We start from the raw sequence: 15,776 nt of genomic DNA on the forward strand, positions 1-15,776 counted from the left end.
GAGTCAGAGGCCAACAAGACGACCAGTGCAAACTGAAGCATGAGGACAAAAGGGCAGCAGGAAGGAAATTTCCAAGTTAAAAAGCAAAAAAAAAAAAAAAAAAAAAAAAAAAAAAAAAAAAAAAATCCTGACAGCTTCCCTGAGTGGTGTGACATGATGGAAAATCATGCTGTAGAAGGGTGTGTAGGAAGATTGAGTAATAAATGTTTTCAAAAACAAACAAACAAAAACCCCAAGCATTAATGAGGCTATTATTAACTTCAGGAAACAGAGCTGTACAAGGAAGCATAATCACAGTATACACTATCTTGGCTTAACAGTGAAATATTTTCCCTAAATGTGATTAGTATAGTAGGCAGAGCTAAATCCTCAACTACCGTAACAGGAAATCAATAAATACTGTGTAAAATTAATGGTTCAAAAGAGATAAAATTAAAATACATCACTTCCAAATGTGGAAGTGTCTCTGGAGAAAAAGAAAAGGGTTGCAGAGACATGTAATAGGGAACTGCTGTTCATTTCATTTTAAGTGTTTTAGTAGTATTTGCTTTTAAAAACTATGCATATGTCACTTATAAAAATTTCAAAATTAAAGTCTGGAATTATACATTTAAAATAATAAACGTACTTTTCTCATAAGACAAGGACTTTATTGCTACTATCTAAATTATATACATTTTACTATGATAGAAGTAGAAGTTCTCCAGATTGGGAGAATTATTCTCGAAGCTATTGTGTCCTTTTTGAGTTATTTTAAACAACTGACCACAGAAAGAAAGGTGACAGCATCTATGTTATAAATTATGATATAATTTAGAATGGCAGAATAGTGCTTTACTTAAAATACTGCTTTATTAAGATCGTAAGAGGAAATAAGTGATCAAGGACTAGCCTGAGAACCTGAGAAACATTTAGTATATTATTCTTATGGGAAAGTAAATTGGAAAAGATGGGAGATTGAAGAGGCAACTGATATGAAGTCACTGCTTATTCTCTGCTAAGAAACTGCAAAGTGCTCTACATAGTTCTCATTTGATCCTTAACAAGCTTGGAGATACTAAGTAATTTGTTCAATAATCACACGGGCCCTAGAATATAGGTTGTAAAATGATAAATACAATCTATAGTAAAGTTTAAATAGTACCCAGCTGTAAGCAAATAATTCATTGTAAGAATTTCATTCACTTATTAAATGTTTTAAATGTTCCTAAAATCCAGAACACTCATTTACAAATTTAATTGACTCGATGATTATCTTTAAATCATTTCATTAGAATCAACTCAAATTCTTACTTACTTGAATGTGGCAAGAGAACTGGAGCGAAGATGCTATTGCTGCCTATTGGAATGAGAAAAATTAATTTGAAAAAATATATGTATTATTTTTATTTTTTAAACATGTTTGCATAAAGTAACATGTCATAACATACACAGAGTACAGAATTTTATCATCATCTTTTGCCATGTTAGCTCATTTAAAGAAATTAACCCAGTACTCTCTGTACCTGGAATGCTTTTTCTTTTTTAGCATAAGTAGTTTTCTCTTTATCAGTCTCTTTTTAAATTTCTTCACAGAATGCATTTGCTTGTTTTCTTATTCATTGTTTATTACTCTCTTTAGAGTAGTACTGGTGCCCAAAAGGTATAAATGAATCTTTGTTGAATAACTCAGAAAATAATATACATAAATAATTCATGAATCATACTATACTTCCATGTGTTTAATCACTGTTTTCACATTCCACTGTCACTTTCTGCGCTAATATAGTTTGAAAAGGATTCCACAGTTTTCTAATTAAAATGATGAGAATTATCTTAATCATAAGATTCATTTTACTAAATAGTTTACAACAAATACATACCACAGGAACTATTGAGATCCACATCTAAAAACACACTGAGGTCTGAAGAAGCAGATACCGGTGGAGTAGATGGTGTGTTTGGAGAGGTCGGTGCTGACACTGTTGATTCAAGCTCAGTTTCAGCAATCCGACTAAAGCTTATTTTACATGGTTCTCTTTCCAATGGTGTTGGATGACCTCGTAAAGTGCCTGAGGTAGAGCCATGTCGGCCTGTATTAGGCCTTATTCCAGGAGATTTCAAAGAGAAAGTTGATTTCCTAGGCTAGGAAAAGTAAAACATAATTACCATTGCTAATTTGTATATACTTTATTTTTACAGTGTAGTGCTACTTTATTCTTAGCATATAGTTAAAAGAGTACAATAGAATCCCAATTGGCAAAAAAAGCCAGTAACATTTGAGTACAACACTTTGGGATTTGACTGACTTAATTTTAATATAGACTCGATATAAATCAATCTCTTTTCATACTGAAGAAATAAAATTATTAAAAATCAATATGGGAAGAGTTCCAGGAAACATGATGAAGTGAGAGATGTCCCCAGATCTATTCCCTTGAAACAATAAGCTGAACATCTAAACCTCAACAAAAAATACCAAACTGCACACCAGCACGTCTGAGCGTGGGATGTGCACATAAGAGCTACCACAGCTGAGAACGCCGGGTGTCAGGAGGTGGACTGGGATAAACAAAGAAGCTGCCTCTCACAGCCACTAGAGCTACTTGTAGGAGGAGGAGGAGGGGAAGAGGAGGAGAGGCGAGTTCCCTGAACAGCCCTACCTGGGAGAGTTGAGTTCCATGCACAGCCAGCGGCAGGGCCCAGTCATCAGGATAGAAAGCAGAGAAGCGGACGGCAGAGAAAGAACAGTTGGCTTTTACCAGCCGCGACTGCAAAACCAAGGCTGAGCCATAGGCCCCAACCCTCAACCCAGGGGGCTCTCCCCTCCATATCCTCCGAGATCGATCACCATGGAGCCCAGGGAAATCTGAGCAAATGCTACTGAAACTGTTGCTAACACTGACAGGGACTGAAACTGAGGGTAGTAAGTGTGATTAAATATCTACAAGAAAATAAAGGCATTATATAAAGGCATTATTAAGGCTTTACATAAAGCAGCAAATCCAAGAGGCTTAGATGCCACCTACTGGAAACCAAAAGAAAAGTGCCTTCTTTGCAGCAGGCTAAAGAGAGACCTTTATATAATACATCTTCTTTCTGGAAAAACAGCAGAATACATTTCCATTAATGCCCAGGCGGAGAAACAGTCCATTAAACACCATGAACAGCCAAGGTGACAAGGCATCTCAAAAAGAAAGAGAAAAATCTCCAGAAAATAAGCTTACAGACATAGAAATGTGCAACTTAAATGACAGAGATGGTACTTCTGAAAAAACTCAGTGAGTTCCAAAACAAGTCATATCAATAGGAACTGAAAAAACGAGTCATATCATGGGAATTGAAAAAACTAGATGAGCAGAGCACGGAGACTGAAAATCTCAAAAAGAACCAAACAGAACTTCTGGAGATGAAGAACACACTGCAAGAATTGAAAAATGAAATAGCAAGCTTGGGAAATAGAGTTGACCAAATGGAAGAAAGGGTCTGTGATATCAAAGACAAAAATCTAGAAATGAATCAGAAGGAAGAAGAAAGAAACCAAAGAATGAAAAATAATGAAAGAGTAATACAAGAACTAACTAGCTGATACCATCAGGAGAGAAAACATAAGAATAATAAGCATTATTGAAGGTGAGGAAAAGGAGCGGGGACTAGAATGCATTTTCAGACAAACAGTTGACGAGAATTTTCCAAATCTAAAGAATGAGCTAGAGCTTGGAATTCGAAAAGTCAACAGAACACCCAATTATTTCAACCCAAAAAAGGCCTTCACCAAGACATATTGTATTAAAGTTATCAAAAATCAGCGACAAAAACAGAATTCTCAGGGCAGCAAGGGAGAAGAAAAGAATAAGTTATAAAGGAAAACCCATTAGATTATTGTGAGACTTCTCAGTGCAGACCTTACAAGCCAGAAAGGAATAGAATCGAATATTTAAACTATTAAGTAAAAGGAACTACCAGCCTAGGATAATGTATCCAGCTAAGCTCTCCTTTAGATATGAAGGAGAAATTAAGACCTTTTCAGACATACAAAAATTGAGGGAGTTCTCCACTAGAAGGCCTGCACTACAGAAAACTACTGAAAGGGGTCAGCCCACCTAAAACAAAATGACCTCCCCCAAAAAATACATACTTAGGAGTAAAGTGACTATCAGGCAAATAGAAGCAGAGGAGTACAAACCTTACTAAGAACAGGGGATTATAAGCTTAAATAATAATAAGAGAATTGCTATGGCAAGATAGAACAGAATGTTCTGCATACATAGGGACAAACTGAGATAACAATGACTGAAAAGGGGAGGATTCAGAGATCCAAATCCGCAAAGGGGAATGGAAATAAGTCATGCGCAGAAGACAATGGATGAGTGTGTATGAGTGTGTGTGTGTGTGTGTGTGTGTGTGTGTAAACTATCCTTTACATATTTGTAATGGTAACCACACACCAAAGGTTCAGAACTGAAGTATATAACATAAAACAAGAACCAGAAGGAAAACCCACAAAAGCCAACCCAAATAAAGAAAACAGAAACATAAGGACAAGAAAGCAATGGAAACACCAAGCTACCAGAAAACAAAAGATAAAATGCCTATAAGAAGACCTGATTTTCAATAATCACCCTAAATATAAATGGACTGCACTCACTAATAAAAAGGCAGAGTTGCAGAATGGATCAAAAAATAAAACCCAACCATATGCTGCCTCCAGGAGACACATCTCAGCTCCAAAGACAAATATAGATTCAAAGTGAAAGAGTGGAAAATGATATTTCAAGCAAATGGCATTTAGAGAAAAGCGGGAGTAGTGATACTAATATTAAACAAAATAGACTTCGAAATAAAAAAGGTAAAGAAAGATACTGACGGACACTTCATAATGATAAAAGGAATCATGCACCAAGAAAACATAACACTTATTAATATCTATGCTCCCAATCAGGGAGCTCCAAAATATGTAAAGCAATTATTGACAGAACTAAAGAGAGAAACAGACCAAAACACTATTGTAGCAGGGGACCTAAATACCTCATGGTCAGAGATGGACAGATCATCCAAACAGAAAATCAATAAGGAAATAACATCCTTAAATAACACATCAGACCAATTGGACATAATTGACATATACAGAGCCTTCCATTCCAAAACAGCTACTTATACATTCTTCTCTAGTGCAAATGGAACATTCTCAAGAATCGACCACATACTGGGGCATGAAGATAACCTCAACAAATATAAGAGGGGTGAAATCATACCAACCCTCTGATCATAATGCTTTGAAACGAGATCAACTGCAAAAAGAAATCAGGAAGAATCGCAAATACATGGAGATTAAACAACGTGCTGCTGAAAAATAACTGGGTCACAGAAGAAATAAAAAGAGAGATCAAGAGATACATAGAAATTAATGATAATGATAGTACAACATATCAAAACTTTTGGGACGTGGCAAAAGCAGTCATAAGAGGAAAGTTACAGGCCTATCTCCAAAAACAAGAATGAGCCCAAATAAACAACTTAAAGCTTCATATTAAAAAAACCTATACAGGAAGAACAAATGAAGCCTAAAGACAGCAGATGGAAAGAAATAATCAAAACTAAAATTAAAGCAGAAATAAATGAAATTGAAAACAAACAAGAAAAATTAGAAAAAAATAAATCCAACAAATAACGGGTTCTTTAAAAAAGTTAACAAAAATGACAAACCCCTGGCTAGATTCACTAAAGAAAGAAGAGAAAGGACACAAATAAACAAAATCAGGAGTGAAAGAAGGGAAATTATGACTGACATCGCAGAAATACAAAGGGTCATACAAGAATACTGTGAAAAGGTATATAACATCAAATTTAATAACCTAGAAGAAATGTACTTAGAAAAATACAATCTTCCTAGACTGAATCAAGATCTGGAACATCTAAATAGACTGATCAGCAGTATGGAAATTGAAGCGATCATCAAAAACCTACCCAAAAGTAAAAGTCCAGGACCAGATGGCTTCACCAGTGTATTCTACTAAACATTCAAAGAAGATTTAATACCTATTCTCCTCAAATTCTTCCAAAAATTTGAAGAGGAGGCAATACTTCCTAACTCATTTTATTACATTACCAATACTAAAACCTGGTAAAGATAACATACAAAAAAGAAAACTACAGACAAATATCTTTCATGAACACAGATGCAAAAATCCTAAATAAGAAACTAGCAAACTGAATACAGCAACATATTCAAAAGATTATACATCATCCTAGGGGCACAGGGATGGTTCAACACATGCAAATAGATTAATGTGATACACCACATAAACAAATTTAAAAAATAAGAATCATATGATCATATCATTAGATGTAGAAAAAGCCTTTGACAAGATATAGCATCCATTTATGATAAAAACACTTAACAAAGTTGGTATAGAAGGAAAGTACCTTAATATAATAAAGGCCATCTATGACAAACCCTCGGCCAACATTATACTTAATGGTGAAAAACTAAAAACCTTCCCTCTAACATCAGGACCAAGGCAAGGCTGTTCACTATCACTACTGTTATTCAATATATTATTGGAGGTCCTGTCAAGTGCAATCAGACAAGAGAAAGATATAAAAGGCATCCGAAGAAGACAACCTGTCACTATTTGCGGATGACATGATTCTCTATATAGACAACCATAAAGACTCCAACAAGAACACTACTAAAAACAATAAGCAAATACAGTAAAGTTTCTGGATACAAAATCAATGTTCAAAAATCCATAGTATTCCTATACTCTAACAATGAAGTGTCAGAAAAAAGTAGTAGAAAAAAAAATTCCTTTTGCAATTGCAACAAAAAGAATAAAATATCTAGGAATAAATTTAATAAAATATGGGAAGGACCTATATAATGAAAACTACAAGACTCTATTAAAAGAAATTGAAGAAGATACAAAGAAATGGAAAGATATTCTGTGTTCTTGTATTGGAGGAATCAATGTAGTTAAAACGACCATGTTACCTAAAGCATTATACAGATTTAATGCAATCCCCATCAAAATCCCATCAGCATTTTTTAAAGAAATAGAACAAAAAATCATCAGATTCGTATGGAAGACCCCGAATTGCCAAAGCCATCCTGAGGAGGAAAAAAAAAATGCTGGAGGCATCACTCTGCCCGACTTCAAATTATACTACAAAGTGACAGTAATCAAAATAGCATGGTATATTGTCAGCAAAACAGACACACGGATCAGTGGAACAGAATCGAGAGTCCAGAAGGAAACCCATATTTATATGGGCAAATAATTTTGACAAAAAGTCAAAAACATACAGTGGAGAAAGGAAAGCCTCTTCAATAAATGGTTCTGGAAAAACTGGAAAGCCATCCGCAAAAGAATGAAACTAGACTGCTGTCTATCACCACACAACAAAATTAACTCAAAATGTATTAAAGACCTGAATGTAAGACCTGAAACAATAAAATGCATAGAAGAAAACATAGGAACTCCAGGATCTTGGACTAAAAGAGGATTTTATGAATTTGACCTCAAAAGTGAGGGAAGTAAAAGCTAAAATAAATGAATGGGACATCAAACTAAAAAGCTTCTGCTCAGCAAAAGAAATTGTCAACAAGGTAGAGACAACCATTCGAATGGGAAAATATATTTGCAAGCGATGCCTCCCATAAGGGACTAAGATCCAAAATATACAAAAAACTCATTCAACTCAATAACAACAAAAAAGCAAATGATCCAATCAAAAAATGGGCAGAGGACCTGAACAGACACTTCTCCCAAAAGACATACAAATGGCCAATAAATATTTGAAAAGATGCTCAACATCACTAGCTATTAGGGAAATGCAAATTAAAACCACAATGAGATGTCTCTCACACCTGTTAGAATAGCTATAATCAACAGGTTAAATAACAAATGTTGGAGAGGATGCAGAGAATATAAAACTCTCATATACTACTGGTGGGACTGCAAATTGGTACAGCCACTATGGAAAACAGTATAGAGCTTCCTCAAAAAACTAAGAATTAATCTACCATATGATCTAGCAATCCTTCTACTGGGTATTTATTCCAAAGACTTGAAAACCTGTATCAGAAAAGATATTTGCACACCAATGTTCATAGGAGCATTATTCACGATAGCCAGGACATGGAAGAAACCGAAATGTTCTATGATAGATGACTGGCTAAAGAAGCTGTGGTACATATATACAATGGAATATTACTCAGCCATAAGAAGAGATGAAATACTGCCATTTGTGACAACATGGATGGACCTCGAGATAATCATGCTAAGCAAAATAAGCCAGACAGAAAAAGCTGAAAATCATATGAAAATCAATGTACTGTGAACTCTAACTGGGTTTAAAAATATATATCCTTAGCCGTATTAAACTTCACGTCACAGAGGGTTGGCCCAATTGTGAGAGAATGGAATGCAATAGTAGCTCATCATCATTATTATTATTTTTTTTAAATAGTCACACTCTTATATGTGGGATATAAACCTAAAAGCAACAAAGGAACAGGACATACAGAGACTCATGAATATGGACTATAGACTAGTGGTTACCAGAGGGTAGGGGGTGAGGTAGGGGAGAGGTCAATAGGGTAAAGGAGGTCAAATGTAAGGGGTAGGGGGAGAGTGAAGTGGATAAAGGGGATCAAATATATGGTAGCTGAAGGGAACTGGACTTTGGGTGGTAAATACAGATGTCAAATTATAACATAAACCTGAAAAATAGAATATACAGATATCAATGTAAACCTGAAAATTATATAATTGTATTAACCAATGTTACCCTAAAAAACTTAAATATAAAAAAAAAATCTATGTGAACTTTTTGCCTTCAAAACACTTGAACCTAAATTTCTTCAAGTCATCAATATCATTTTTACAAATATTTACTGTGGGTATAATATATATAACATATTATGCCAAATGAGTCAGAAAAAAAAAAGACCCTGCTTTTTTCTTCCTAACAGTAAATGATCAACCTCTACAATGGCACTTAAATTCTTTGGATAAAACTACTATCATGTCCCCCACCTCAAACTCTTCCCACTTTTTATAAATTATCATAGTAGTAACCTAATGAAAAAAACATGAACTCAGATTCAGATAACTTGAGATAAAATCTCAACTGCGTCAATAACTAGCTATGCAGCCTTGAAAAGTTATTTAAATCTTTGAGCCTCAGTTTTTATGTTTGCAAAATTATTGTGGTTCTCGCTTTCTCACAGCTTTTCCCTTTTTCTAGGAAGGGTCAAAAGTGTATAGATAAGTAAGGGGTACTAAAGTAAAGGATAAATCAGATTTTATCAAAAGACTAATTTTCCCCCACAATACATTTAATTTTAGGAATAGTATAGTACTGTAAAACACTTAAAAACAGCTATTAGAGCAAATGACAATTTTTAATAGAAATAGGCTCTTAATACTGTTTTAAAAAACAATTTTTCCAAAATTGTAATGAACTTACAAATCGAGGTGGCTGTTTGCAGTTTCGGGGTTCAATTTCTAGTGACTTGTTGAACAAATAATCTGTAAACTCTTTTTCAGAAGCACTTCCCATGGGGTTAAGATTTTCAAAGAATCGCTGGAATTAAATATCCATAGCACATGTTTTAGTTCTTATTAAAACATTTATTTCATCAGTTTAATAAAAAAAAAAATCAACAAATTAAGAAATCATAATGTCTGAAAACTCCGCAAGGATTGTTGATTCTAATCTTTCTATTTTCTAATAAAACTGTATAATTTCTATGGAGGTTATATATTCTAGTCTTAAAGTTCTACTAAAATAAGCAGATTTTCATTTATTAGCATATTAATAGCTCAGTACTTTTCAATTAATATTATTCTTACTCATTATAACAACAAAATTATCATTACCAGTAAGCTATCAAGTGTTTACAACAGAATTACAGTTATAATCCGAAAGGAAACTTTGACAATCAAAAAAAAAAAGTAAAGATAAATTGGATTAAGGTCTATTCAAAAGTAATTTCAAGAATAATTATAAACGTAAACTAATTTGTGCTAGCCTCTCGGAAAATAACCTCTTTGTCTTTAAAAAAATATATTCTAGGCTTAAATTTAAGTTTTTAGGAAGAAAATTTAAATAATTTAGTAAAGTGAAAAAAATCTCACTAACCAGAGATCTCACTGTTAACATTTCACTATTAGAACATCCTTCCAATGTTTTAACTGTGTGTGTGAATAGATGCATAGATACATATATTACATATTTTTCTGCAAAACTGGGATCACACCATAGTTTTTAACCTTTTTAAAGTTTATACTCAATTTTTTCTCCATGTGCTTTTACTTTACAAGATACAAATTTTACCTCTATCATTTCATCAGATGGATGTTCCAAAACTTATTTTACCATCTCCATAGAGGTGCTGCTGTCTTTGCTATTATAATTAACTCCTTGTACATAAATTTTTATACATTTCTGATGATTTCCTTAGAAATATTCCTTAGAAGAAAATTACTAAATTTATCTTTATGTAATTTTGAAGTGGTTTAGAAGCATGTACAAAAACAAATACTGGGTTTTAGCTTTGGCAATTGACAAAATGAGCTATAGAATTTCTAGTATAAAATTCTTCCATTTTTTCAGGCATTCTGCCAATTTCAAGAAAATTATATTATTCCTTTAACAATATTGAAACAATTTAGCTATGTTAAATCATATGAACCAACAGTAATTTAAAGACTTTTGTAAAAGTTATAACAGAAGTATTCTTGGTTTTCCCATCTTTTGCTCTACTTTTTAATACAATTTAGCTTGGTTAACTATGGTTTGAAAAGTGAATAGCTTACTTTGTCTACATTTGAAACTTATTTTGACTCAATCATAAAGAAACTATCCTCTGTACCTCCCCACTCCTCATCCCCAAAAGACTGCTTTAAATGATAGTAGGAAGGCGAGACAGGATCATAAAAGAACCTATCAGCAGTTACTGACATATAAATGCTTAAAGTACTATTCAAGTACAATCAAGTACAATGTGGGAAAATGTACTGTGAACTCTAACCTGGGTTTAAGAACATATATCCTTAGCCCTATTAAACTTCATGTCACAGAGGGTTGGCCCAATTGTGAGAGAATGGAATACAATAGTAGCTTATTATTCTTTTTTTTTTTTTTTTAAATAGTCACATTCTTAACTACAAAATATTTTAAACACACTATTTTCTTTAGTGCAGGTATCTGTTTATATTTTCATAATGGTATACTTTAAGGTCAGTCTTAGGATTTTAGAGTACTTTGTGCTGAACTAGGAACAAAGAATGGTTACAATCTTATATTTTTAGAGGGCAGGAGTGATGGTGACCATTTTTACTCAATATGCCCAACCTGCAGACTACATCTGAAAGTTCAGCAATTTTTAATGTTACAGGCGAACTTATTCTGATCAAGTTATTTTATGTTCTGGATTTCAAATAATTATAATACAATAAAATTCATTTAACATAAATATAATAATTTACTGTAATTTAAAAGGGATTTTACATTTACAGTACCATAGAATCAATATTATGAATTACTCAAAATAGAACATCAATTTATAGAATGTTAAAAAAAATAATTCTTGTTATACATATATACATTCCATTCTATAAGACCCTTCCTCTATTTAAACCCACTTTTCTTATGAAGAGATTATGTAATGTCATATCGACACATGTAAAATATCTAAAATGGCTACCAATCAATGATAGTACTAGAAGAAAATTTTTACTGTATGGACATCAGAAAACTTCTTTTATTCCATTTTGTCATTTGGTTTTTCAATGTGTTACCTGAACCAGTTATACAAAGAAACAATGCTTTCAAGAGAAAGTATCTAATAATATTAATAACTTCAGATTTTTAGTGCTGAATATCTATTTACCATTTCTATTTACTATTAACTAATAATGTTATTTTCATAGAAAAAATAAAGAGCATACTGTGTGGTTATGGTATTTCTTAGAGATAGCAGAGATTTAACATGTTCTCTTTTAAAGATGAGCAAAAAAAATATTTACCCTCATTTCTGGTTCTATCCGTAAACAATAAGGTTGATTCTGATACTGCTGAATTTCTCCAGTAATTTCAGCCACTTTCCTCCTCTTACTGAAATTGATTAAGTCTTTCCCTTTCTTTTTTAAAAAATCATTATTCCCTTCTTCAGTCTTCAGAATATTTGTTAAATATATTCCTAGTAAAAAAGTATTTGAGGAAAAGTTATAAAGTTGGTTACTTAACCATTGAGAAAACAATTAATCTAGTAAAGTTGAAAGACATCCTATAATCTAGCAATTCTACTCTTAAGATATTAAGTCTCTGATATACTTAACAATTAATTAAATTAATAATTTTTTTGACATGGAAACATTTAAAATAAAAAGTTCTGAAAGAGCTTAATTTGTCATTTCTTAGACCAATAGCCTAAAATAAAAAGGAGGATTCATTTCCAAAGTCTAAAATGCAAATCTATTCTAACCATTTTACTATTTGGTTATAAATATTTAATGCCAATGATCTTAAATGATTACTGATCAATAAATTAACTTTTAGCCAATTCTGGTTAATCACACTACATATTTATAAACTAATTCTCTGTTTTCCCAAAGCTCATAATTTAGGTTGAAAAAGAATTATTCCTCACTCTGGGACAGTAAAGTTTTTAGTTCCTTTTTCATGCATAATTACTGATTCATTTAAATCAGTAGCTCTAAACTGGGGGCAATTTTGTCCCCCAAGGGTATTTGGAAATGTCTGGAAACATTTTTATCACAACCAGGTATGCATATGTGTATACTATGGTTTGAATGTTCAAAATTCATAGATGGAAATCCTAACATCCTATGTGATACTACTAGAAGGTGGGGCCTTTGGGAGGTGCTTAAGTCATGAGGGTGGAGCCACATGAATTCGATATGTGCTTTTACAGAAGAGATCCCACAGAGCTCCATACAATTTTATCAGGTAATTATCATAATCTTCATTTTACAGATAAGGAAATAAAGAGTTTATGTTTTCCTTATCAACATAGACAGCTAATAAAAGTAAATGGCTCTCAGATATAAAATCAGGACACACTGCCTCTAAAGGATGGTCTCTTTTGGCGACAACACACTCTCCTCCAAAATATAAAACCATATTTAGTAACTTACCAAAAAAAGGCACACAAGGTGGATTGATTGACTTAAGTTTTACTAGGTATTTTTTAAAGTGGTCTTGACTCAATTCCACAGCTTCATCCAAAATTCTCCTTTTTCTTTCCTGCAATGCCTTTCAAATACATAAATTGAGAACAATTTGTTTTTTGTAATTCAATCGTATTTTATGGATGTAGAGTTTTAAATTTTATAAAATTTCAAATATTTGATAACATTTTTTATATTGAGAAAAGTCGTTTTTCTTTCTATGCTCACCTGAAATGATTCCCCTCATATCTATAAATACAAAATTTAAAAATCTATTTTTTCCCAATATAAATTAGAGAATTAAGCGATTAAGTGATTAAAAAATTATTTCTCAGAATTTATTAGTTATAATTCTGATTAACCTAAAGTTTAAAGTTAAATATAGTTTTAGGAGAGAAATATAATCCCTTATCATTCAAATATTTCCCACTGAAAAGTCTTCTGGGGCTAAGGCAGGATTTGGTAAGGAGGAGGCTATGAGAGAGAACTGAACAAAAATTTAATAAGTCAAGTAAGCAGAGTCATTCCTTTTATATCTCATTATTACATTTTCTTATTAAAAATTATGTTATTTTTAAATTGACACACACCAACACACACACCCATAGCAAACATTATATGTAACTGAGAACCATTCAAACCCATTTCCTTTAACTTAAGGAAGAGCAAAGGTGACTACACTGTAACTTTTATTCAGTACTATACAAAAGCCCTAACTAGCATAGACAAAAATAAAGGTCTAGGAAATGAAAAGAAAAACTGTCAGTATTCACAGAGGGTGTGTTGTGAAGAAACCAATAAATATACATATAGAGTATTAGTGAGATAATTTAGCAATATTACTGGAATAAAGCCAATAGGCAAAAATCGACTATATTTCTAGATACCATTAATAAAGATTTTAAAGAACATTCTAATACAAATCTAACTGGATCTGTGAGATCTCCATCAAGGAAACCATAAAACTTTATTAAATAAATAAATAAATGGGAAGACATATCATGTCCATCTCATGGTGGGAAAGACTCATTATAATAAAAATGTCAGCTCTTCACTAATTGATTTATATAGCCAATGCAATTCCTATCAAAATCTTGACTTAAAAAAATGAAATTTAAACTGATTCTAAAATTTATATAGAAGAGCCATGGATCCAGAATAGTCACTCGTGAAAAAGAACAAGACTGGTGAGAACTTGCCCTACTATACTTTATCAAAAACTGATATATAAAGTTATGGTAATTTAGACACGTGGCACTGGCACAGAAACAACCAAATACATCAAAGGAACAGAACAGAGACAACAGAAACAGATCCACATATTTATGGACACTCAATTTATGACACAGCTGGCACTACAGATCAATAGGGAAAGGATGGACTTTCAATAAATGGGAGCAACTGGCTAGCCATATGGAACAAAAAAATGAAATTAAACTCGAACCTCATATCATAGTTAACTCATTTCCAGCTGGATTAAGGACTTAATGTGAAAGACAAAGTATTAAGATAATAGAGGATCTGTTAAGTAAGACCCTAAAAAGCACAAATTGCAAAGTAAGTAGATTCAACTACGTTAAGAACGTTTGTTCATCAAACGATATCATAAAAAAGGTGAAAAGGAAGCTTAAATCTGGAAAAAGGGATTTACAACACACATAACTGACAAAGAATTAAAATTCAGTATATGAAAACTCATACAAATTCATAAAAAAAACTCAATGAAAATAAGTCAAAAAATTTCCACACTAAGAAATACAAAGAATGAATAAACATTTAAAAATAGGTTCGAACTCATTAGAAATCAGAGAATTATAAACCAAAACCGAAAGACTGAAAAATATTAAAAGAATTCACAATATCAAATATTGATGCGAATGTGCAATAGCTAGAACCCATATATTTCTGGTAGGAGTATAAACTGGTACATTTACTTGGAAAAACAATTTGGCATTATCTAGTAAAGCTAAAGATATCCATATCCTATCATCAGTAATTATATTTCTACACATATAACTTAGAGAAATTTGTGCATGTATGTACCAGGATATATGCAGAAAATGTTCATGGCAATATTACTGACAATAACCCCACTCTGGAACCAATCCGAATGACCATGAACTAATGAATAAAATAATTTTGGTAAATTTATTCCTATACTATGATACACCTATGAACAAGAATCAACTATAGCTACAAAAACAATACGGATGAATTTTAGGAATCTAATACTGAATGAACAAAGTCTTGAAAGAATTATATTCATATATAATTAAGAAATACACAAATGAAACAATATATTGTTTTGAGATACAAATAGTAAAACTACAGAAAAAAAACAAGAGAATGATAAGCGTGAAATTCAGAATGGTAGCTGGCAAGAAAGGAGATGGGATTGAAAGTTCTCAAACTGGATGCCAGGTATACAGGTGTTCTTTGTATTTTTATTCTTTATACCTTATACATATTTTAATAAATACTGTTCTGTACTCAATATTTTAAAAAAACTAAAGCTTAACTTCTCAAAATGAATGCACTACTTCGGTTTTCAAAATCAGAATTGAAATGATTATTAAACTGATTATTTGGCAATAT

At 32.3% G+C, this 15,776-nt stretch overlaps 1 protein-coding gene across 1 annotated transcript in view; it reads right to left on the reverse strand.

Annotated features, from left to right (window-relative positions):
* Positions 1–15,776, reverse strand: part of SOS2 (SOS Ras/Rho guanine nucleotide exchange factor 2) — an 82,052-nt gene that overhangs the window by 9,464 nt on the left and 56,812 nt on the right. The window contains exons 17-21 of the mRNA XM_016145768.2: positions 13,149–13,266; positions 12,018–12,190; positions 9,454–9,570; positions 1,863–2,124; positions 1,298–1,339 (exon numbers count right to left, since the gene is read on the reverse strand). Coding sequence (XP_016001254.1) covers positions 1,298–1,339; positions 1,863–2,124; positions 9,454–9,570; positions 12,018–12,190; positions 13,149–13,266 — 712 coding nt within the window. The remainder of the gene's footprint in view (positions 1–1,297; positions 1,340–1,862; positions 2,125–9,453; positions 9,571–12,017; positions 12,191–13,148; positions 13,267–15,776) is intronic.

The sequence above is a fragment of the Rousettus aegyptiacus genome, unplaced genomic scaffold (assembly GCF_014176215.1).
Source record: "Rousettus aegyptiacus isolate mRouAeg1 unplaced genomic scaffold, mRouAeg1.p scaffold_m13_p_3, whole genome shotgun sequence".
Taxonomy (NCBI): domain Eukaryota; kingdom Metazoa; phylum Chordata; class Mammalia; order Chiroptera; family Pteropodidae; genus Rousettus; species Rousettus aegyptiacus.